General features: G+C 42.3%; 1 protein-coding gene across 2 annotated transcripts in view; it reads right to left on the bottom strand.

Annotated features, from left to right (window-relative positions):
• Nucleotides 1-6,219, bottom strand: part of XPR1 (xenotropic and polytropic retrovirus receptor 1) — a 217,494-nt gene extending 211,275 nt beyond the window's left edge. For both annotated transcript variants that reach the window (XM_055084191.1, XM_055084192.1), the window contains exon 1: nucleotides 5,982-6,219. In XM_055084191.1, coding sequence (XP_054940166.1) covers nucleotides 5,982-6,050 — 69 coding nt within the window. In that variant the 5' untranslated portion in view covers nucleotides 6,051-6,219. The remainder of the gene's footprint in view (nucleotides 1-5,981) is intronic.
• Nucleotides 6,220-23,200: the final 16,981 nt, after the last annotated feature.

Below are 23,200 nucleotides of genomic sequence, written 5' to 3'. Positions count from 1 at the left end.
ATCTCCTTCTACAACTTGTGTACATTATAAAACACAGAATTTTTTTAAGTGGAAGTTTTAAAAGATGAGACAATAATAAATAATTTAAACTTTCATTTGTGAATAATGTGAAAATATTTTTAATCTCTCTTAAGAAATTATCAATAACAATACTTTTTTTTTTTTTTTTTTGCGGTACGCGGGCCTCTCACTGTTGCGGCCTCTCCCGTTGAGGAGTACAGGCTCCAGACGCACAGGTTCAGCGGCCATGGCTCACGGGCCTAGTTGTTCTGCGCCACGTGGGATCTTCCCGGACCGGGGCACAAACCCGTGAACCCGTGTCCCTTGCATTGGCAGGCGGACTCTCAACCACTGCGCCACCAGGGCAGCCCAATAACAATACTTTAAAGAACAACCTAACAGAAAAAGTTCATTACTTTTTAAAATCTTAGTTTTTAGTATTTCAAAGGCCTAGTTCAAACTTTAGGATTCAGTTAATTTTGAAACTTGATTATAATGGTTATAAGCTGGAAAACAGACCTCACAAAGGCAGACTACTCTAATACATAACATATATTTAGGGTGTTCACTGTGGATGACAACGGATGTAAAATCTTATTTCAAAGAACTATCTTAATTATTTTGAAACTTTTTGGCAAACGTCTTGTCAGGTCTATTAAAGTACCGTTGTTTTTTCTGTAATTTGGCTGACAAAAAGCTAGTACTAGAAGTAGAACTGTCAGCTCTGCCATTTTCTTGTTGTTCACATGTGCTTGCATTATGCTCTTAAGGCTGGTTCTGCTGTTGAGGCTTCTTCACAAGAGTCTTTTTAAGTCACATCCATTTTATAAGGGTTAGTTCAGTCAAAACTAAATAATATCCATAAATTCATCTTAACTATGCACCCATAAACTGGATTAATTGCTATTTGCTGAAAGTGAACAAACAAGTGAGAAAACTATTAGCAATTCTTGCCTCTCTTTCTCTCAGACTACCTCCTAAACAAGGTCATTGCATCAATCTATTTATTCAATATTAGTAAAATTTCATTTCTTCCTGTCTTATGCATAAAAATGAATATAATTAAGACTTCTAAAACTACCTTCTCTTACTCCATGGGAGTGTTGGGTACTCTCCTTTGGGGGCTATGATGCAAATATACTTGCAACACCTAGCCAGCACAACTCAATCAGTCTCAAATGCTTTTCAGATTAGGACTGGATTTGAAGCCAGGACTGATTTTCCATGGTCACCTCAGGTCAAGTAAGAGTCTTATGTTCTTATGATCTGGGCCTTCACTCAAAAACTGATCCAAAACCAACCTTCAGAGATGGATGGACAAGTATAATCTTTCCAGGACACTTAACCTAACACACTTTATTATACAAAGATAATAAAGAACAGTAATAACTTCCTGTTTTATACAACATTCATTCACTCTCTTAAGAAACATTTGTAAATGCCAGGCATCTTACTGCCATACTCATTTACAAATGTTATTTTAAATATGCTATACTGTACTTTCATTTGCCGAAGTGCCTAAAAGAAAAAGTGTGGTTTGTGCCCCATCGGGTGGCCAAACTGGAAATTTCAAACAAGTTCCAGCAAGGCAAGTTAACCGTAACTAATCAACATAATACCTTTGGGAAACTGAAGCCTGCAACACAAGTGTTCTCATGGGAGAGTTCTATAAATGAAAATCAAATCACAATAATGTTATGGCAATGTTTCCTTACACTTGAAAATAAGGGATATGCAGTTTATGGAAAATCCCTTCCCAAATCTTGCAACAAAAAATTAAACTATGACCATCACTTTTTACTTAAGTTAAATAAAAGCTTCACTGGGTCAGCTTTCCAGTCACAGATTAAAATATCATTAAAATCATTTGAAAGGAGACTATTAATTTAAAAGGATGCTATTAATAGTAATGCTTTAAGTTCTGTCCTCTTCATATGTAAAACATAATGAAACCATAAAAATGTACAGAAATTTGTAGTTATATGGGTCCTTAGAAAATAGAGGGCTGTGAGCTTAGAAACCATCAAGTCCAGTTCTCTCACTTTACAGATGAAGAACCTAAAGCCCAGAAAGAGGAAGTGATTTCGTCAGGGTCACACAGTCTGGGTGACCTGACTCCCAATGCTTACACATCTGTGCTCAAGAGACTATCTATCTATATATGATCCTGGACAAATAAATAAATTAACCTTTCTGGACCTTAGTTTCCTTGCCTAAAAAAAAACAAGGAGACAGATAATCTCTCAAATCCCTTTTAACTCTAAAGTCCTGAAATTTAGATACCTCATTATTTTAGTACCTTACAAAACTACAGCGTACACTGAAAAAAACATTTCTGGTTCCTGAGAAACCAAAGCAGCACAGAACCCTAGGGAAGAAAACACAAGTCAGCAGCCTAAGGCACCAAATATATTTGCTTCTTTTGCTAATATTCTGTAAAATATTAACATGGTCATACTAGCCTATTTGGTTGAAACTGGTCTAAATTAATTTTGATTAATCAATTACAGAACTCTAAAATATACAATCACTGATACTAAACTTTAAAAAGTACTCTATAAAGCTTTATTGATGTTTTATATTATATGCCAAGATTTACACTCAAATAGATTACTGGAAACAGGGATAGTCTCTTCCCATTTGTGTTTGTTCTTTGTAAAAACTATTCACAAATGGATCAAACTGATTTTCTTTATATGGTTTCTCCATGTTGCTCTATTCTTTTATGCTCTATTATTCTGCCTATGAAGACCAAGTCTGTGAACGCCACAATTCATTTTTAAATTAGAAACTGATAATTTTCAGGATATTGATGGATCACTAACAATAATTTTAACAATCCAAAAAATGAAATCCATTAAAAGTTAAATCAAAAACCTATGAACTGGGACTTCCCTAGTGGTGCAGTGGTTAAGAATCTGCCTGCCAATGCAGGGGACACGGGTTTGAGCCCTGGTCTGGGAAGATCCCACATGCCGCGGAGAAACTGAGGCCATGTACCGCAACTGTGGAGTCTTCTCTCTGGAGCCCACAATCCACAACTACTGAGGCCACGTGCCTGGAGCCCGTGCTCCACAACAAGAGAAGCCACCACAATGAAAGGTTCATGCACCGCAAAGAAGAGTGGTCCCTGCACGTCCCAACTAGAGAAAGCCTGCACACAGAGGCGAAGACCCAACGCAGCCAATTAATTAATTAATTAATTAATTTTTAAAAATACAATAAACCTATGAACTACAACAGAACTTGAAAAGCTCTGGCCCTATATTCTTATTTTATGAAAGAGGAAAGAACCCTGGAAAGGCAAAAAGACTGTCCCCATGGCCTCATGACGAACATATACAAGAACTAGCACTTATTGCATGACCGTGTGTACACAATAATACGTATAATCAGAGATGTAAAACAACATTTTCAGCTTCAATCTAATTCTCTGCTTATTTCAAGTAAAATTTAATATAGCGAAATGACATAAAACCAAAGAAGCTGAACAGTTCATAGTCGTTCACAGCACTAGAAAGCAGCCTACACAAGAAATCAGGAGTAATACACCCAAATTTCATCACCAGTACTTGAAAAACAAATTCAAGTGTCTGTTCTACTAAGTGTTTCAAGAGCATCATCTTCATATATGAGAAACATGTTACTGCATTATGAGAAGGTTCTTTTCTCTAGCAAATGCTAACATCTTTTATGATGCCCTTTTTTCCCCAAAGTTTTAAGCTGCCAAAATTCCTAGACTCTAAAGACTCTTATTTATGCCCCTTTAACTGTTTTTAAAGGAACAGCACCAGCTCTTGAGAAATAGTATACAACACACAGATCCCAACCCTATAAAAAATGTCTTTAATGGCTCCAATTCACAAAGAAAAGTGCTCCTTATTAATTTTGCCTACCAAACAATGAGCTTTTCCACGACAGGAGTCACATAGTAGGGACCCTCTGCAGAATAAAATTTCAACAATTAATGAATTTTTCAAAAAATAATTTCTAATTGGCCTAGGAAAGATAATGCAGTCACACATATGAAATGTGTTCCTCTCCTCTCTGACCAAACTAAAGTAACCATTTAGGACTAATGTCCAAACGGAGTATGTGAATGAAGAGTCCCAGAATGACTCCAGCCACAAAGCTGACATTATAAATCAAGAGGTAATTTCATCTTCAAACTAAATCTTATGCTTCTCCTTCCAGCCCCAGAAACTGTATTCCAGATTAATACAATTCTATGAAACCGTTAAGTGCTGTAATACTTAAAATGAATCATAGCATACAATCAGCCACTATTACTTCTCCCCAAATGAAGCATTCCATACTATATAACAAGTATAAGATGTTGCTTCAGCATGCTGTGTTCTATGAAGAACTAGCAGTGGTGCTGAAAATTACTACTAGAAAGATCAAAGACCAATACCTTCCTTTCAATAAAAACCATCATCTGGACTCTAGCCAAGGTTTTAAAACTGACCAAATGTTATTAGAAACAATAAATCAAAAACTCTACAGGCTGAAAAGCTAATCCCTTATTTCATTCTTACAAAATGTAGCCACAAAACACTACAAGAAAATTAAGTGAAAAGAAAGCATTCATAATTTTAGGCCTTTCATTTCTGGCAATACTCAAATACTGTATGTTACAAGGTGAATTTATTTTACAATCTTCAAGGTTGTTTAACCTACTTACATCGCTTTCCTTTTCTTCAATTATTACAACTGTTATACGAATAAATAAACCCGCGCTGTTGCCTAAACATCCTATCAATGAACTTAAAACAGAAATTAAATAGAAAATCGAAATATCTCAATTTATAAAATCTAGCTAGAATATGTGTGTTCATATTGATTTTATACTCTTTGTTCCTGCACATAACATAGATGTGAATTCCTGGAGGTTACAGATTAAGTCTTTCTCTATCCAGGAGCTGAACTGCCAGCCACTGAGAATAACCTATTGCAATGCTTAAAGCCCTTCAGGTATCTTGGCTTCTGAAAATATAAATGAGCTCGTTATCTTCACTTTTCTTTTTATTAATGTAAGGTTCCTTATCACTATCTATTAAATACCCTTCAGGAGCTGTTATCACAGAAATTAAGGGTGAGGAGGGCCATGATTTCTGTAATAACACAGGTATGTTTTCAAAGTACATTGTTTACAAGATAGTACTTTTCTCCCTAGCTAACAAAAATTTTAGGAAAGAAAACCTGAAAATTTTAATAATTCCCTTCTCTTTCTTCCTTCCTCTTCCCCTTCACTCCATTCCAAAACAACAGAAGAGCCAAAACCAAAGACATGATTACTTTATATACTTCATTAAATTAGTGAAAAAAACGAATCACCGTCTTTTTATCAAAACAAAATAGTTGATTACGATACGTTTGCATACTGTAACCACCGCATGTGTGATACACATTTAAATCAAGTTTCAACCCTGTTACAAAGCCTTTGTCAACAGTGGGCCAAGTGGGGGAAAGCTGAAGGGCTCTGTGGAATGAAGGAAATCACTGGAGGGGCTTATCTGGGAAGAGAAGGATTCCTTGGTGAGAGGTGAGCAGAGAGAAACAAGACCTAACCTTGGCGAGGGGGCGCTCGCCCAGGGTGGGGACCAGAGGTCAGGGTGAGCGGGAGGAGGGGATTACCGCGGAACCGCCGCGACCCCGGGCTACCCTCACACCCCGACTCCCCCACCTGCGGCTCGCCCTCCCACCACCATTCCCCAGCCCCGACCGGCTATGCCGTCCCTCCCGGTCCAGCGCCCGCATATCCGTTACCCCGGCGGCAGTGGGGCTGCGGGGGAGGGGAAGGTCAGCGGGGCCCGGAGGGGGCCGGCCGCGGCGGGGATGCCGCAGTGGCTCCCCGCCGCACCGGGTCAAAGTCCGCCCGGGCGCGGGGAAGCAGCAGGAGCGGAAGGCGGCGGTGGAGGTCGGGACTGGCGAGATGGTGGCCCCTCCGAGTCCACCCACTACCCGGCCGCTGCCGGTACCTCATACTGGATGTATTGCTTCCTCCACTCGGGAGTGATGTGCGCGGAGAGGTGCTCGGCGAACTTCATCCTGCCGTCTCCCCCTCACTCCCACTCGGATCCAGCAGTTACAGGCGGCGGCGGCGACGGCGGCGGCGGCAACAGCGACTCCGACTCCTCCCCACATGGGCCCCGGCGCGGCGCGGCGATGCGCTTCTCTCCTCCTCCGCCGCCGCCGAGGTCTCCTCAGAGCCGCCCTCCCGCCATCTTCCTCCTCCTCTCCATAGCCCCGCCCCGCCCCGCCCTCTATACGTCATCGCCATGGTAACCGCCTACGCGCACCGACGAAGGGGGCGGAGTAAGGGGCGGGATTTGCGTACATTCCTTAAGGCTCCGCCCCTTCTGGGCCGGACGTGCTGAAGGCACCTCCCCTGACCTCTTACGTCTGGATCCTGTGGGCCTTACAGCTGCTCTTTACCGCCAGCCTGGGAAGCAGCAGTGTTGTTATTGCAATTAATATTAATACTGTAGCAACAATAATCCACACAAGACGTTTATATTTTCAAAGATTTGTCCAGGGCTTCCGTGGTGGCGCAGTGGTTAAGAATCTGCCTGCCAATACAGGAGACACAGGTTCGAGCCCTGGTCCAGGAAGATCCCCAAGCCTCGAAGCAACTAAGCCCGTGGGTGGCAACTACTGAATCTGCGCTCTAGAGCCCGCGAGCCACAACTACTGAGCCCTCATGCCACAACTATTGAAGCCTATGCACCTAGAGCCCGTGCTCTGCAACAAGAGAAGCCACCACAATGAGAAGCCCACGCACCACAACGAAAAAAACTGTATTCCAGATTAATACAATTCTATGAAACCGTTAAGTGCTGTAATACTTAAAATGAATCATAGCATACAATCAGCCACTATTACTTCTCCCCAAATGAAGCATTCCATACTATATAACAAGTATAAGATGTTGCTTCAGCATGCTGTGTTCTATGAAGAACTAGCAGTGGTGCTGAAAATTACTACTAGAAAGATCAAAGACCAATACCTTCCTTTCAATAAAAACCATCATCTGGACTCTAGCCAAGGTTTTAAAACTGACCAAATGTTATTAGAAACAATAAATCAAAAACTCTACAGGCTGAAAAGCTAATCCCTTATTTCATTCTTACAAAATGTAGCCACAAAACACTACAAGAAAATTAAGTGAAAAGAAAGCATTCATAATTTTAGGCCTTTCATTTCTGGCAATACTCAAATACTGTATGTTACAAGGTGAATTTATTTTACAATCTTCAAGGTTGTTTAACCTACTTACATCGCTTTCCTTTTCTTCAATTATTACAACTGTTATACGAATAAATAAACCCGCGCTGTTGCCTAAACATCCTATCAATGAACTTAAAACAGAAATTAAATAGAAAATCGAAATATCTCAATTTATAAAATCTAGCTAGAATATGTGTGTTCATATTGATTTTATACTCTTTGTTCCTGCACATAACATAGATGTGAATTCCTGGAGGTTACAGATTAAGTCTTTCTCTATCCAGGAGCTGAACTGCCAGCCACTGAGAATAACCTATTGCAATGCTTAAAGCCCTTCAGGTATCTTGGCTTCTGAAAATATAAATGAGCTCGTTATCTTCACTTTTCTTTTTATTAATGTAAGGTTCCTTATCACTATCTATTAAATACCCTTCAGGAGCTGTTATCACAGAAATTAAGGGTGAGGAGGGCCATGATTTCTGTAATAACACAGGTATGTTTTCAAAGTACATTGTTTACAAGATAGTACTTTTCTCCCTAGCTAACAAAAATTTTAGGAAAGAAAACCTGAAAATTTTAATAATTCCCTTCTCTTTCTTCCTTCCTCTTCCCCTTCACTCCATTCCAAAACAACAGAAGAGCCAAAACCAAAGACATGATTACTTTATATACTTCATTAAATTAGTGAAAAAAACGAATCACCGTCTTTTTATCAAAACAAAATAGTTGATTACGATACGTTTGCATACTGTAACCACCGCATGTGTGATACACATTTAAATCAAGTTTCAACCCTGTTACAAAGCCTTTGTCAACAGTGGGCCAAGTGGGGGAAAGCTGAAGGGCTCTGTGGAATGAAGGAAATCACTGGAGGGGCTTATCTGGGAAGAGAAGGATTCCTTGGTGAGAGGTGAGCAGAGAGAAACAAGACCTAACCTTGGCGAGGGGGCGCTCGCCCAGGGTGGGGACCAGAGGTCAGGGTGAGCGGGAGGAGGGGATTACCGCGGAACCGCCGCGACCCCGGGCTACCCTCACACCCCGACTCCCCCACCTGCGGCTCGCCCTCCCACCACCATTCCCCAGCCCCGACCGGCTATGCCGTCCCTCCCGGTCCAGCGCCCGCATATCCGTTACCCCGGCGGCAGTGGGGCTGCGGGGGAGGGGAAGGTCAGCGGGGCCCGGAGGGGGCCGGCCGCGGCGGGGATGCCGCAGTGGCTCCCCGCCGCACCGGGTCAAAGTCCGCCCGGGCGCGGGGAAGCAGCAGGAGCGGAAGGCGGCGGTGGAGGTCGGGACTGGCGAGATGGTGGCCCCTCCGAGTCCACCCACTACCCGGCCGCTGCCGGTACCTCATACTGGATGTATTGCTTCCTCCACTCGGGAGTGATGTGCGCGGAGAGGTGCTCGGCGAACTTCATCCTGCCGTCTCCCCCTCACTCCCACTCGGATCCAGCAGTTACAGGCGGCGGCGGCGACGGCGGCGGCGGCAACAGCGACTCCGACTCCTCCCCACATGGGCCCCGGCGCGGCGCGGCGATGCGCTTCTCTCCTCCTCCGCCGCCGCCGAGGTCTCCTCAGAGCCGCCCTCCCGCCATCTTCCTCCTCCTCTCCATAGCCCCGCCCCGCCCCGCCCTCTATACGTCATCGCCATGGTAACCGCCTACGCGCACCGACGAAGGGGGCGGAGTAAGGGGCGGGATTTGCGTACATTCCTTAAGGCTCCGCCCCTTCTGGGCCGGACGTGCTGAAGGCACCTCCCCTGACCTCTTACGTCTGGATCCTGTGGGCCTTACAGCTGCTCTTTACCGCCAGCCTGGGAAGCAGCAGTGTTGTTATTGCAATTAATATTAATACTGTAGCAACAATAATCCACACAAGACGTTTATATTTTCAAAGATTTGTCCAGGGCTTCCGTGGTGGCGCAGTGGTTAAGAATCTGCCTGCCAATACAGGAGACACAGGTTCGAGCCCTGGTCCAGGAAGATCCCCAAGCCTCGAAGCAACTAAGCCCGTGGGTGGCAACTACTGAATCTGCGCTCTAGAGCCCGCGAGCCACAACTACTGAGCCCTCATGCCACAACTATTGAAGCCTATGCACCTAGAGCCCGTGCTCTGCAACAAGAGAAGCCACCACAATGAGAAGCCCACGCACCACAACGAAAAGAAGCACTCGCTCGCCACAGCTAGAGAAAGCCCACACGCAGCAACGAAGACCCAAGGCAACCAAAAATAAATAAAATAAATAACTTTATTTTTAAAAAAAAGATTTGTGCAAACGTTTTTCCATTTTGATATTTATTCTTCATAAAACCCTTAATGATGGATCAACATTAATCCAGATTGAGTAACTAAAACAGACTAAATAGTTAAGGGCCACACATATTTAAAGGAACCCTATTTTACATGCTCTAGGTGCTCAATAAATGCTTGTTGAATTTAATTAAAGATGTCAGTGCCAAGAATTGCATGCTGCTTCTGAATTTCAATGTAATTATCTAGTCCCGGGGCTACCAGAAAGGCCAGCAACAACACCTGGGCCCAAACCAGGATTGTGGGTACCAGCTGGACTTGTAACTGAGCTTCCTGGAGATTAGGAGTGGGGTTGAGAGGGTAACCAACGTTGGGAGGAAAGAGAATCCGCTCGAGATACGGTTGGATCCCTACCCTCAGGGAGACTAGACATGGATTCAGCATCCAGGCTGACTGTCCTCAAGGAGAATGGAGAATAGATCACACACACAGCTTGGCACTACTTTGAGTGTGGGAGTGATTGTCCTGGAGGACCTGATTTTGGACAGTAACCAAGGTCCTTCCCTGAGTAGAAGAGCCCTGGACAATAATAACTAACATTTGTTAAGCACTCACTGTCCATGTAACAAACACTATTCTAAACCCCTTATACGTACAGTACCTTGTCCTTTAATTCTCACAATTCTGATGATGCCCAAAGACTAGGGGACTACCATGACCGAGACAGTACTCTTAGTTATCAACATCTACTGTTGGCTTTTTTTTTTTCCCGTGGGTTTTTGCCCCTTTCCCCTTCCTCTTAATTCATGCCAGTAGGGATTCTGCAATTATTTCCTCAGGACAGGGGTGATGCATGATAGAAAACAGGCATAGGCTATGAGTCTTTCTAACTTTTATTGTTCAAAAAAGCCTCAACCTTGGGTGAAAGGGTAATCAGGGTCAAAAAAAGAAGAAGAATAGGAGGAGTGAGGACTCCTCTCAGCTCAGCACTATACCCTGCTGCCCTCCATAACAATTCCCCTCTACTGGAGGTAAATGTTGTCAGGAGAAAAAAGACAGCAAGAGAGGGCTATGCTCCCAGGAAGGAGGCACAACCACAGAGAGGAAATAACTGCATGGTGTGCCTGGGAAGACAGAACCAGGAGCAGCTGCAAAAGAGATTGCTGGGCCTTTACCAAGTATAGACTAGAATGGTAGACTCTTTTTTTTTTAAATTGAAGTAGAGTTGATTTACAATGTTTCAGGTGTACAGCAAAGTGATTCAGATATCTATATCTATATATATATAGATACATATATCTTCTTTTTCAGATTCTTTTCCATTATAGGTTATAGTAAGCATTGAATATAGTTCCCTGTGCTATACAGTAGGTCCTTGTTTATCTATTTTATGTATAGTAGTGTGTATCTGTTAATCCCAAATCCCTAAGTTATCCCTCCCCCCCTTTCCCCTTTGGTTATATAAGTTTGTTTTCTACATCTGTGAGTCTATTTCTGTTTTGTAAATAAGTTCCTTTGTATCATTTTTTTAGATTCTGCATATAAGTGATATCATATGGTATTTGTCTTTCTGTCTGACTTACTTCACTTCGTATGATAATCTCTAGCTCCATCCATGTTGCTGCAAATGGCATTATTTCATTCTTTTTCGTGGCTGAGTAATATTCCATTATATATATATACACACACCACATCTTTATTCATCTGTTGATGGACATTTAGGTTGCTTCCATGTCTCGACTATTGTAAATAGTGCTGCTGGGAACATTGGGGTGCATGTATCTTTTTGAATTATGGTTTTCTCCAGGTATATGCCCAGTAGTGGGATTGCTGTGTCATATGGTAATTCTATTTTTAGTTTTTTAAGGAAACTTCATACTGTTCTCCATAGTGGCTGCACCAATTTACATTCCCACCAACAGTGTAGGAGGGTTCTCTTTACTCCACACCCTCTCCAGCAGTTATTATTTGTAGACATTTTGATGATGGAAGAATGGTAGACTCTTGGCAGCACCTCCTGTAGACCGTGACATCCGGCTTCCAACAGCATCATACTTTGGTACCTTAACTGTGCGCAAGATTCTGGAACCATGACTCAACCCAGAGAAGACAGGAAATCCTCAATACTATAACCAATAATTCTTAATTTTTCTTATGCTGGATCCAGAGCCCCAAGACTCAGTTGGACCTGAAAATCTTAGTTTATCTACAGAATTAAATTTAATAATAAGTTTCCTATTCCTAGCATTACTTCAGATAGTTCACTGACAGAATAATCAAATACTTAGTATTTATTGAAAACCTACTTTCTACAGAGTACTGTGCTAAGGTACTAAGAATGATAATCTGAATAGTTTTAGTCTGAATCAGAAGTAACTCTTACACTTTCTTTTGTAAATAGGCAAATAACTCTTCATTCATCAAAATTTTACTGAACACTATGATATGCCAGCCATGCCACTTTGGGAATGAAGGACAGTTCAGAAATAGGGCTTCCCTGGTGACGCGGTGGTTAAGAATCCGCCAGCCAATGCAGGGGACACGGGTTCGAGCCCTGGTCCGGGAAGATCCCACGTGCTGCAGAGCAACTAAGCCCCTGTGCCACAACTACTGAGCCTGCGCTCTAGAGCCCACAAGCCACAACTACTGAGCCCGTGTGCCTAGAGCCCGTGCTGTACAACAAGAGAAGGCACTGCAATGAGAAGCCTGCACACCACAACCAATAGTAGCCCCCGCTCACCTCAACTAGAGAAAGCCCGCGAGCAGCAACGAAGACCCAACGCAGCCATAAATAAATAAGTAAATAAAGAAATTTAAATAAATAAATAAATAAGACTCTGTCTTTTCCTTGGAGGACATCAAAATCCAGTCAGATAGACAGGCAGATAGGCCAATATCTAGATTACAATGTGATATGCACTGTAACTGAGGTATCTACAAGGACACATTCAGCTGACTAGGAAGGGAAGGAGGGTATCCCAGAAAAAGTGGCTTTCAAATACAGTCTTAAACAATTATCTGACAGGGAGAAAGACACCTCCAAAGATCTCAAAGGCAAAAAGCAAAGAGAATTCAGGGCTGTTAGAGAATGGCAAGAAGTTGTCTGACCAGAATATCCTTTAAGGAAGCTAAATGTCCCTGCCTCAAAGAAACTGTCTCCATCCCCTTACCTCCCTTACCCATTCTGGCTCCCTCATCCCCCTGGTGCACTCTCCTCACTGTATTGTCAATAATAATTTGCATCAGACTATGAGGTCCTTGAAGACAAATTGCTCTTTTCTCTCGTTTTCTCTAATTTAGCGTGGTGCCTGGCATTCAAGCATTCAATAAATGTTGACATAACGAAGAAAAGAAAGAAGGAAGGAAAGAAGGGAAGGAGAGAAGGAAAGAGGAAGGAAAGGACAGCCACATAGAGGGAAGTTGCAGGCAATAAAGTTAAGTTGGAATAAGATCGTAAAGGAATAGATCATGACAGCATAGGCAGTGCGGGATCTTTGAAGTCTATGCAGTGACTAACTTTGCCTTGGGAAAGCAGTATAGTATGGCTTCCTGGTTTTGAACTATGGCTCTGGGAATAGACAGACCTGAATTAAAATCCCAACTCTGGCATTTATAGTGTGTGACTTTAGGCCAAGTACATTAGTGCTTAAGGCCTCAGTTTCCTCATCTCTCAAATGGGAATAATAGCACTTCCCTGACAGGTAGTTATGAAGATTAAATGAAATTCTGTACATAAAGCACTTAGCATAATGACTGACCTCTGGTTGACCACTTAGTAACTGGCAGCCCCTCAAAAACCTCTGTTAGCGGTGTGAAGGATGGACTAGAGAAGGGACAAACCAGCGACCAATTTACTAACAAGCACCTATGTAGCATTTACTCTGTGACAGACACTGTTCTAAATACTTCACAAATACAAACTTATTTAATCCCCACAGAGACCCCAGGAGGTAGCTACTATCACTCATCTCATTTTAGAGGTGAGTAAACTGAGACAGAGCAGTTAAGAATCTTGCTCAAGGTCAACCACTTAGTAAGTAGTAGAGCTGGGTTTGAACCCTGGCAATCCAGCTCCAGAGTCCTTACTCTTTTTTTTTTTTTTTTGGCGGTACGCGGGCCTCTCACTGCTGTGGCCTGTCCCGTTGCGGAGCACAGGCTCCGGACGCGCAGGCTCAGGGGCCATGGCTCACGGGCCCAGCCGCTCCGCGGCATGTGGGATCTTCGCGGACGAGGGCACAAACCCGCGTCCCCCGCATCGGCAGGCGGACTCTCAACCACTGCACCACCAGGGAAGCCCCAGAGTCCTTACTCTTAACCACCCTGTTATGTTGATTGTTGATGCAACAACCCAAGCCAGCCACAGTGATGGACAGAAGGTGTGATGTGTGACTGTAACCCTAGTGACTGGGTCGATGCTGCTGCCACGAACTGAGATAAGTAAGTAGAGGGCAGGTTTGGGGCATTGTTGGATGTGTTGTTAAATAGTTAGAATTTGTGAGACACACAGTACTCCAGCTGGAAATACAGATCTAGAGCTCTGGAAGAAGAAGGTAGCGCTGAAGCCTGGGGAGCCATTCACTTTTAGATGATGATTAAGTCCTGGTAAGTCTGCCCAGGGAGAGAATATACACTGAAATGGAAAGGGGTCCGAGGGAACATTCTGGTATGAGCCTGATAAAGAAGATGGGACAAGGAAAGAGGCTGGGGTGAGGCCAGAGTGGGCAGCAAAACAATAAGGAGAGGCAAGTGTCAAGGAAGCCATAAAACGATGAAAGTCGTGTCAAGGAAGCAGTGTTCAACATTGTCAGATGTTATAGAGAGGTTGAGCAGGATGACTTCTAAGCCATTGGGTTTAGCAATTAAAGACTCTCTAGTGGGGCTTCCCTGGTGGCGCAGTGGTTGCGCGTCCGCCTGCCGATGCGGGGGAGCCGGGTTCGCGCCCCGGTCTGGGAGGATCCCGCATGCCGCGGAGCGGCTGGGCCCGTGAGCCATGGCCGCTGGGCCTGCGCGTCCGGAGCCTGTGCTCCGCAACGGGAGAGGCCACGGCAGAGGGAGGCCAGCATACCACAAAAAAAAAAAAAAAAAAAAAAAAAGACTCTCTAGTGACCTCAGAGAAAGTAGCTTCCATAGCATGAAGGGCTACAGAAGGCTGAACAGTGTACAGCATTTGGTTTTTGTATATCCTAAATTGTCATTACTCTGTGTGCATGTTGTAGGACCATGAGTGAGAATTTACTAGTGACTCAGCAGTTTATCTAGAAATTCACAAGTGCTGAGTCTGAACACTTTATATTTATCACATGTAATTCTAAGTTTGTGAACAGTTATACTTACCACAAAGTAACTCTTCTAAAACTTAGAATTATGTGTGATAAATATAAAGTCAAACTGTTGCTTGAGCAAATGAGGCTAGTGATCATGCTGAAAGGTGAAGAACTGACCTGCAGAGAGATCAAATCTTAAGCTACAATTCCCACTGAAGCTGAATAAGCTAAGATGGCCTAGCAGTGAAGATGATGTTCTCAGTAGAGCTCAGGCTTTGAATTATAGGATGCCCAGTCTAACTATAAAATATGATAGGTTTATAGATCTAAAAGGGTTCAATAGATGGGCTTCAGATGGCCCATAGCCCCAATAAAATTACATGCAAAACTTTGTGTGTTATTTGAATATTTTTCTGGAGAAAGAATCAACACAATTTCTCAAAAGTTTTCACAGCCTGAAAACATTTAAAACAATAGCACCAGGGCACTAAACACCCCTCTCGCCCCCCCGAAAAAAAAAAAAACTGATATAAAGAATTTATAAATGAAGTTTCAAATGATCCAATTCATTTATTTCTATAAATACCTTTATTTCAACACAATTTTGATTAAGTACACCTTGAGGTTTTTTTGTTATTTTTTAAGGAGTGAGAAGTGTATTTTGCAAGTTACAAAAGAATGTTATAAGAGTCATTCATTCATTCAACAAATACTTACTGAGCAGCTACTACTATCACTGCTCTAGATAGAGCAGTGAATAAAACAAAGTCCTTGGCTTCCTGGAGCTTGCTATCAAATGAGAGGATACAGACAATAAACAAGTATGCAGAGAGAAGTACATGGAGAAAAATAAAGCAGAGTAAGAGATAGAAAGATTGTTATGTAATTTTATATAGGGGAGTCAGGAAAGGCCTTACTGATGAGGTGATTTTTAATCAGAGTTCTGAAGGGAAGGAAGGAGAGAACTATGTAGATATGGATTGAAGATGGGAGTTGGATAGGAGATAGGAGTCAAAGCAGAGGAATCGGCTAGTGCAAAGGCCCTGAGGTTAAAATGTGCTGAGAAACAAAGATGCCAATGTGGTTAAAGAGTGTTTCAGAGAGAAAGAAGGTCAGAGAGGTAGTCAGGAGCCAAATTGCTTAGGACCTTGAGAAGGCTTAGGGCCAAGATAAAGACTTGGGCTCCGAGTGAACTGAGGACTTTGGAGATTTTTTTGTTTCTTTTGTTTTGAGTTTGTGTGTTTGTTTGTTTTCCTTTACATGTAGTAATAACCACCTTTTTTTATGCATTTCTAAAATTCGTGGTAAAATATACAGAACATAAAATTTTCCATTTTAACCATATTTTAAGTGTACAATTCAGTGTCATTAAATTCATTCACAGGCACTTCCCTGGTGGCTCAGTGGTTGAGAGTCCGCCTGCCTATGCAGGGGACACGGGTTCATGCCCCGGTCTGGGAGGATCCCACGTGCCGTGGAGCAGCTGGGCCCATGAGCCATGGCCGCTGAGCCTGCGCGTCCAGAGCCTGTGCTCTGCAACGGGAGAGGCCACAGCAGTGAGTGCCCGGGTCTGGCAGGATCCCACGTGCCGTGGAGCAGCTGGGCCCATGAGCCATGGCCGCTGAGCCTGCGCGTCCAGAGCCTGTGCTCTGCAACGGGAGAGGCCACAGCAGTGAGAGGACCGCGTACTGCAAAAAAAAAAAGAAAAAAAAAAAAAAAAAAAAATTCATTCACAATATTGTACAACCATCATCACTATCTATTTCCAGAACATTTGCATAATCCCAAATAGAAACTCTATACACATTAAATAATAATTCCTATTCCCCCCTCCCTCCAGCCTCTGGTAAATTCTATTTTACTTTCTGTCTCTATGAATTTTCCTATTCTAGGTACCTCGTATATGTGGAATCATGTAATATTTGTCCTTCTGTGTTTGGCTTATTTCACTTAGCATAATCTTTTCAGGGTTTGTCCATGTTGTAGCATGCATCAGCACTTCATTTTTAAGTCTGAATAATATTCCATTGTTACCACTTGTTAGTGGTAAACAAAATATACCACTCATCTGTTGATGGACATTTGGGTTGTTTCCACCTTTTGACTATTCTGAATAATGCTGCTGTGAACACTGGTGTACAAGTATAACTTGAATCCTTGCTTTAAATTCTCTGGGGCATATATGTAGCAGTGGAATTGCTGAATCATATGGTAATTCTATGTTTAACTTTATGAGGAAATGTAGGTTTTTGAGTGACATCATCAATCAGATAAATTATATATATTTTTTGCTGTGTGAAAAATAATCTTCAGAGGAGAAGAAGAAAAAGCAAGGTGGATAAGTTTCCTAGGGCTGTTGTAACAAATTACCTCAAACTGGGTGGCTCAAAACAACAGAAAATTATTCTCTCACAGTACTGGAAGTTAGAAGTCCAAAATCAAGGTTTCAACAGGCTTACTCTCTGTCAGCAGCTCTTAAAGGTGGTGAATCTCTTCTGTGCCTTTCTTCTAGTTTCTACTGTGGCTGGCAATCCTTGGTGTTCATTGGCTTGCAACCACTTAACTCCAGTCTCTGCCTCCATCATCAAATGATGTTCTCCCGATGTGTCTCTGACTCTTCACAGAGCGGTTCGCCCTCCTCATGTCTGTTTTCTCTTCTTATAAGGACAACGGTCTTATTGGATTAGGGTCCACCCTAATTGAGTTATGACCTCATCATAAATTGATTACATCTGAAAAGACCCTATTTCCAAATAAGAACACATTCACATGGACTGGGGGGTTAGAATTTCAACATATCTTTTTGAGGGGGACACAAGTCAACCCACAACATGGGAACACTGGTATAGATGGTATTGTAATAACCCAAGGGAGATATGATGGTGGTTTGGATCAGGAGGTTAGCAGTGGAGAGGATGAGGAGTGGTTGGAAATTGAATGTATTTTGAAGATAGAGTCAACAGGATTTACTGGTGGTTTAGATGTGGGATGTGAGCAAAAAAGAGGCATCAAGGATGACTCCAGGGTCTTCTGCCTGAGTAATTAGAATGGGATTGGGGGATATTGCATAAGAAGCAGGGTTGGGGTGGAGGGTGAAACTCAAAAGTTCAGTTCGGGGTGTGCTATGCCTGTCAGACACAGAGGTGGAAATGTCCAATAGGCAATTTAGAGTTTGTAGGTCATCAGAGAGGCCCTGGGTCAAGATATAATTTTGTGAGTCAACAGAATAAAAATGATATGCAAAGCAACCCATGGGATTGCCCAGAAAATGAGTGTAGATAGAAAAGAGAAGAGATCTAAAGACAGATACCTGGGATACTCCAATGTGTAAATGCTGGGAAGATGAGGAGGAAGCCACAAAGGAAACTGACAAGAAGAAATTAGGATGAGAAGAAGCCAATACAGTGAGAATTGATCATTCTTTCAGGAAATGTTTCTATAACGGGGGATAGAGTAATAAGGTAATAGTTGAATTGGAATGTGATAACAGAGGGGGTTTTTTAATGGGAGAAATAACAGTAAAATTATAGCATGTATGTATTCTGGTGGAGGTGATTCAGTGTAGAAAGAAAAAATGATTACACAGGAAAGAAAGTGCACATAAATTTTCTCTGTGTAAAACCAGACATAAAAATACACGTTTGACAGTGATACAGGTTCAAGAAGGATGTTCAGAATGGTTACCTCTGGGTTAGAGATTTCAAGGGATTTTTACTCGTATTTTTCTATGTTGCTTTCAATTTTTACAAAGTGCATTTATCAAACCTACAAAAACAGTAAGTGTTCTGTTTAAATAATTCCAGAACAAGTGATGTCCAATGAGTACAAAAAAGTATCTCTGCAGCATTTGATACTGCAAGCCACAAGAAAGAAACCAGTGGACTGAGAGATGGAGAAAATCCAGGGGATGAAAACTCAAGCAAGGGCCCAGAGAAAGCAGAAGAGTGTAGACAAAGGATTAACCCTTAAAGGGAGGAGACACTTGACATCATTTGAGACTTGGGGTTGGGGGTGATAGTAATGATTGAGGTAGACATACATAACTTTGTAGTTGGAGGGGAAGGAATTGTCTCTAAGGAGACAAGTTCATTTGCTTGGGAAAAGGGGAGCAGAGTTGGGTAAGAGGTATGCAAGTAGCACCGAGTATAGAAACTATTCACTTGCAACAGAATCAACTAGAATGATTTTGTCAAATTTTCCAGCAGGGTTCAGCAGTCTAGGAGCAGGAATTGAAGGGAAGGACAGTTCCAAGGTTAGGAATTGCAGAAAACACCTTAGGACAAGGAGATAAAGATATTGAGGTACAAATGAAAACAAAATAACAACAACTAAGATTTGTTGTATTTCACATGCATTTTTTAATTTAATCCTCATAGCAATGTATAAGGATTAAAAGTATATTAGGTTAAAACATAGCAAAGGATAACAGTAAAAAAGGGATATTTTTCATTGTACAGATGAGAAAACTGAGGTTTGGAAGGTATGGCCGATTTGTTGCCAGGTTTGGGAGCTACCTTCCTAGATGGTGGGATACCTCCATCCCTTAGGACTTGATAAGAGGCAAGACCCCAGCTCCCACTAGGTGTAAAGTGGGCAGATATCCCTATCCCAGCTCTTTGGCAGGAAGTATGTGGCTCATGTTTGTCCAAACAGATGCTTCTGCCAGATATATTGTCTCATGTGGAAGTAATCAAAGACATGGCAACAGGTAGAGCATATTCTCAGAGGCTGCAGCAGATTTCAAGTCTAGCAGTGAAAATGGCATCAAGCATCCAAAAACTGGACTGTCAAACGCAGGGTCCTGACCTGATTGTTTCTCTGGCATTACCTCTGCTCTGTTCTTGGCTATAAGCTTTTCTTGGCTTCTGCCTTTTTCTTAGACTTGTTTACAAGCCTTCACATAGATAATGTGAGCAACCCAAAGCAATCCTATAAAATCTATTTCTGTTTAAGTTAACCAGAGTCAGATTTTCCTGTTTATAACCAAGCACCCTGGATGGGTCATAGGGATTAAGGACTTTGCCTACAGCTGTTGCCAAGGAGGTACTCAATAACCAGATACACATAAGAATTTTTATGAATGGGGCTTGTTTAATGGGCTCATGGATCAAATGGTCATAGTAGCAGGGATGGAGGATATGCAGGGGCTCAAAAATATTGTCTTTCCCTCACCAAGGCTGATCTGTCAACTGCTTATAGGGAACAATGCTGAGTCCCTAATATAATTTGGGATGAGTCCCATATTTGGAGTAGAGATAGACCAGTCAAATACCTGGTGGAAGACTGATTACATTGGTCTTTTTCCATCATGGGAGTTGGGGACAGAGGAATTAATTTATTCTCACTAGCGTAGGTAATAATTCTAGATATGGATTTGTCTTTTCTGCCAGCTATATTTTTGCCAGCAATACCGTCTGTGAACATCTTTATTTACTGTCACAGTGTCCCATTTAATATTGCTTCTACGAAAGAAAGCAGTGAGAGAAAGAAAAGATGTCTATGGATTTCACTGGTCTCTCCGCATATCCCAACACCTATAAGCACATGCCCTTACAGAATGGTATTATAACCTATTAAAGACTCAGTTATGGTACCAGCTAGGAGACACCACGCTGAGTAGTTGGAGTGCTGCGCTATAGAATGAGATAATGTTCTAACCAGTAGCCAATATATGTTGCTGCTTCTCCCAGGAAGACATGAGTCCAGAAACCAAGGAGTGGAATGATAATATCACTTCTCATTATTACATATAAGAACCCAGTCAAAAAGTTTTTGTATCAGTTTCTCATAATGCTTGGCTCTCTGCTGGTTTTGAAGGCTTAAAACCCAGAAAAAAATTGCTTCCACCCAAAGACTCAACAATGATTCCATTAAAGGAGAAGTTGAGATAACCATTTGACCTATATGGACCCTTCATGATGTTAAAAGATCAGTGCTTCCTATATTGCTGGAATGATTGGTCCTGATTTTCACGAAGAACCAAGAGTTCCCATACAAATGAAATGGATGGGTAGGAGTGGGTCTAAAACCAAGGGTAACCTTCATGGTAACCCCTTGTGTTGTTCTGTCCAGTGATAAAAGTTAATTGAAGATGTAGCAGCCCAATCCAGGCAAGATCACCAACGGTTCAGACCCCTTAGAATGAAAGTTTAAGTTACCCCATCAGATAAAGTAGCATGACTAGCTGAGGTGCTAGCTGAAGATTAAAAAGAAAAGAAAGAAAAGAAAAGAACGTGAGAGGGGAGTGGAAGAAAGTTATAAATACCAACAATGGGCTTGGGACCAGATGCAGAAATAAGCAGAAATAAGGTCTGTACTAGCTACCCTGTTTTCTTCCTGGCTTTGTAATGCATGTAGTAACCAATTTCCTTTGCTTACTCCTTCCTTTTTCTCTAGTATTTCATATGGCTGTGTTAGAGGTGGTGAACTTTATAAGTTAGACATTGAGTCAGAGGATATGAAGGTGGTATTGTGACCAAACTAGAAGAGGAATGAACATCCCCTTGGAGCCAAGAGTTCCTCTAGGGCCTTCCTGATTTTCAGACAGCACACTCCTCCAGGCCTTTCAATGACACTAGTTCCCTGGATTCAGTCCATCCTGACTAAAACTGCACCAGTGGCTTTCTGTTATCTGTACTTAAGCCCTGACCGAAAAGCAAAACAAACAACACTGCAAAGAATGAAAAAGTATAAGCAATGTTTATATTGTTATGGAATCAAAATGATTATGGGATAGTGCTTTAGATTATTTGTTTTGGTTACTTAAAAGAGCTTTTTCATTTCTATTCAGGCTATAAAAATTGCTTTAGGCCACAGTGTAGCTCACTTTGACATGGCTTTGTCTTTTTATGAGTCTCACAGATGTCTTGATCAAGGAGAATTGCTGTTTTCTGCCAACACTTACATCCTTAAAGTCAGAGAAATAACCTTTCCCAGAGTGCAGCTGGTTCCTCAGGGACAGGAACCACTCCTATCTTATTCACCTGTAATGGCACTTAACACGGTAACCTCCACAAAGTAATATAAATTGATTCTTTAATATATGCTTCCAACCGCCCACCCAGGAGTGATAAGCATGAAAATTTTGGGGTCCATGCAGATCCATTCTTTTTTTTTTTTTTTTTTGCGGTACGAAGGCCTCTCACTGTTGTGGCCTCTCCCATTGCGGAGCACAGGCTCCGGACACACAGGCTCAGCGGCCATGGCTCACGGGCCCAGCCGCTCCGCACCATGTGGGATCTTCCCGGACCGGGGCACGAACCCGTGTCCCCTGCATCGGCAGGCGGACTCTCAACCACTGCACCACCAGGAAAGCCCTCAGATCCATTCTTATTATAAAAACATGTTATTAGAATCTAGGCTCTTTCCCCAACACCTGGAATGGTTGAAAACTTAAGCTAGAATCAGAGACTTGTAAGCAAGGGGTGATATACTCAGAAAAGTGAGAAACCTGAAACATTCAGGGATTGGGGGGTCTTGTTATCATGTATACCCAAAGTCCTACTGGAGTACATAAGAGTCTTTTGGTATTCTGTTCAGTTACCAGTACCTCCAATCAAAAAATTCCCAACCTCAAGGAAGTTTGATTTTCATTGCAAGTTTTTTCTTAATTATCAAATTAATACCCACTAATCATAGAGAATTTAGAAAGCACAGGAAGGTATAAAGAAGCAGAAAAAAAGATCCCCCCACCTCAACACCCAGGAGAAACTACTAGCAACATTTATATTACTTTTTTTCTTTTTAAGTTAGCATAGTTGATAGATTAGAGAAAGTGAGAGGTGGAGCAGAAATGTATCCCTCTCTTGTAACTCTTTAGTGTCCCTGACCTCAGGGTACCTGTCCCTGAGGCATGATCCATAAGCTCCCCAAAACCTCTGACTTGGCCATTAAAACAAAGAGATGTTTTGTCTTGACTCTGAGGGAAGGGATTACTCTTTGTGTGACAGATTGATATTAAGAAAAACCAGTTAGGGAAGCCCAGCATGTTCTTCCCACCAGTTGACAGTACATTTCATCTCATGTCTTTCCAGCTGCCTTCTGAAAGCCAGGATCTGGGTGGAAGGAGGGCAAAGAGGGCCATGAGAAACATCAGTTAGATCTGAGGAGATAGGGTGTGTCTGTAGAAAGCTGAGTATGTCGGTATGATTGGAAGTGGGCAAGGAGTAAGATTTGGATGTCTGTTGGGCAGATGTATTTCGAAGAAAACTCTTATGGGCTCTTGCTGGTGAATGTCAAGGAAAAAGCAAAATGGGGGAGGAGACACAAAGCAGGACACTGCCTACCGCGTTAAGAAAAACATTCATCATTTCCTGCTCTCTGTATATCTCTGAAAGCTGGCTTCTGAAGACGGCCTTTAAAAAAAAAAAAACCAACTTTCATTTGTTCACTTCCTGAAATCCTGAAATGAACCGCACAGCCCCAGGCAAAGCATGCACTAAAATGAAAGTCAATTTTTC

The sequence above is a fragment of the Physeter macrocephalus genome, chromosome 4 (genome assembly GCF_002837175.3).
Source record: "Physeter macrocephalus isolate SW-GA chromosome 4, ASM283717v5, whole genome shotgun sequence".
Lineage (NCBI taxonomy): Eukaryota > Metazoa > Chordata > Mammalia > Artiodactyla > Physeteridae > Physeter > Physeter macrocephalus.
The sequence above is the reverse complement of the archived record's forward strand: the minus strand, read 5'-3'. Positions and strand labels throughout refer to the sequence as shown.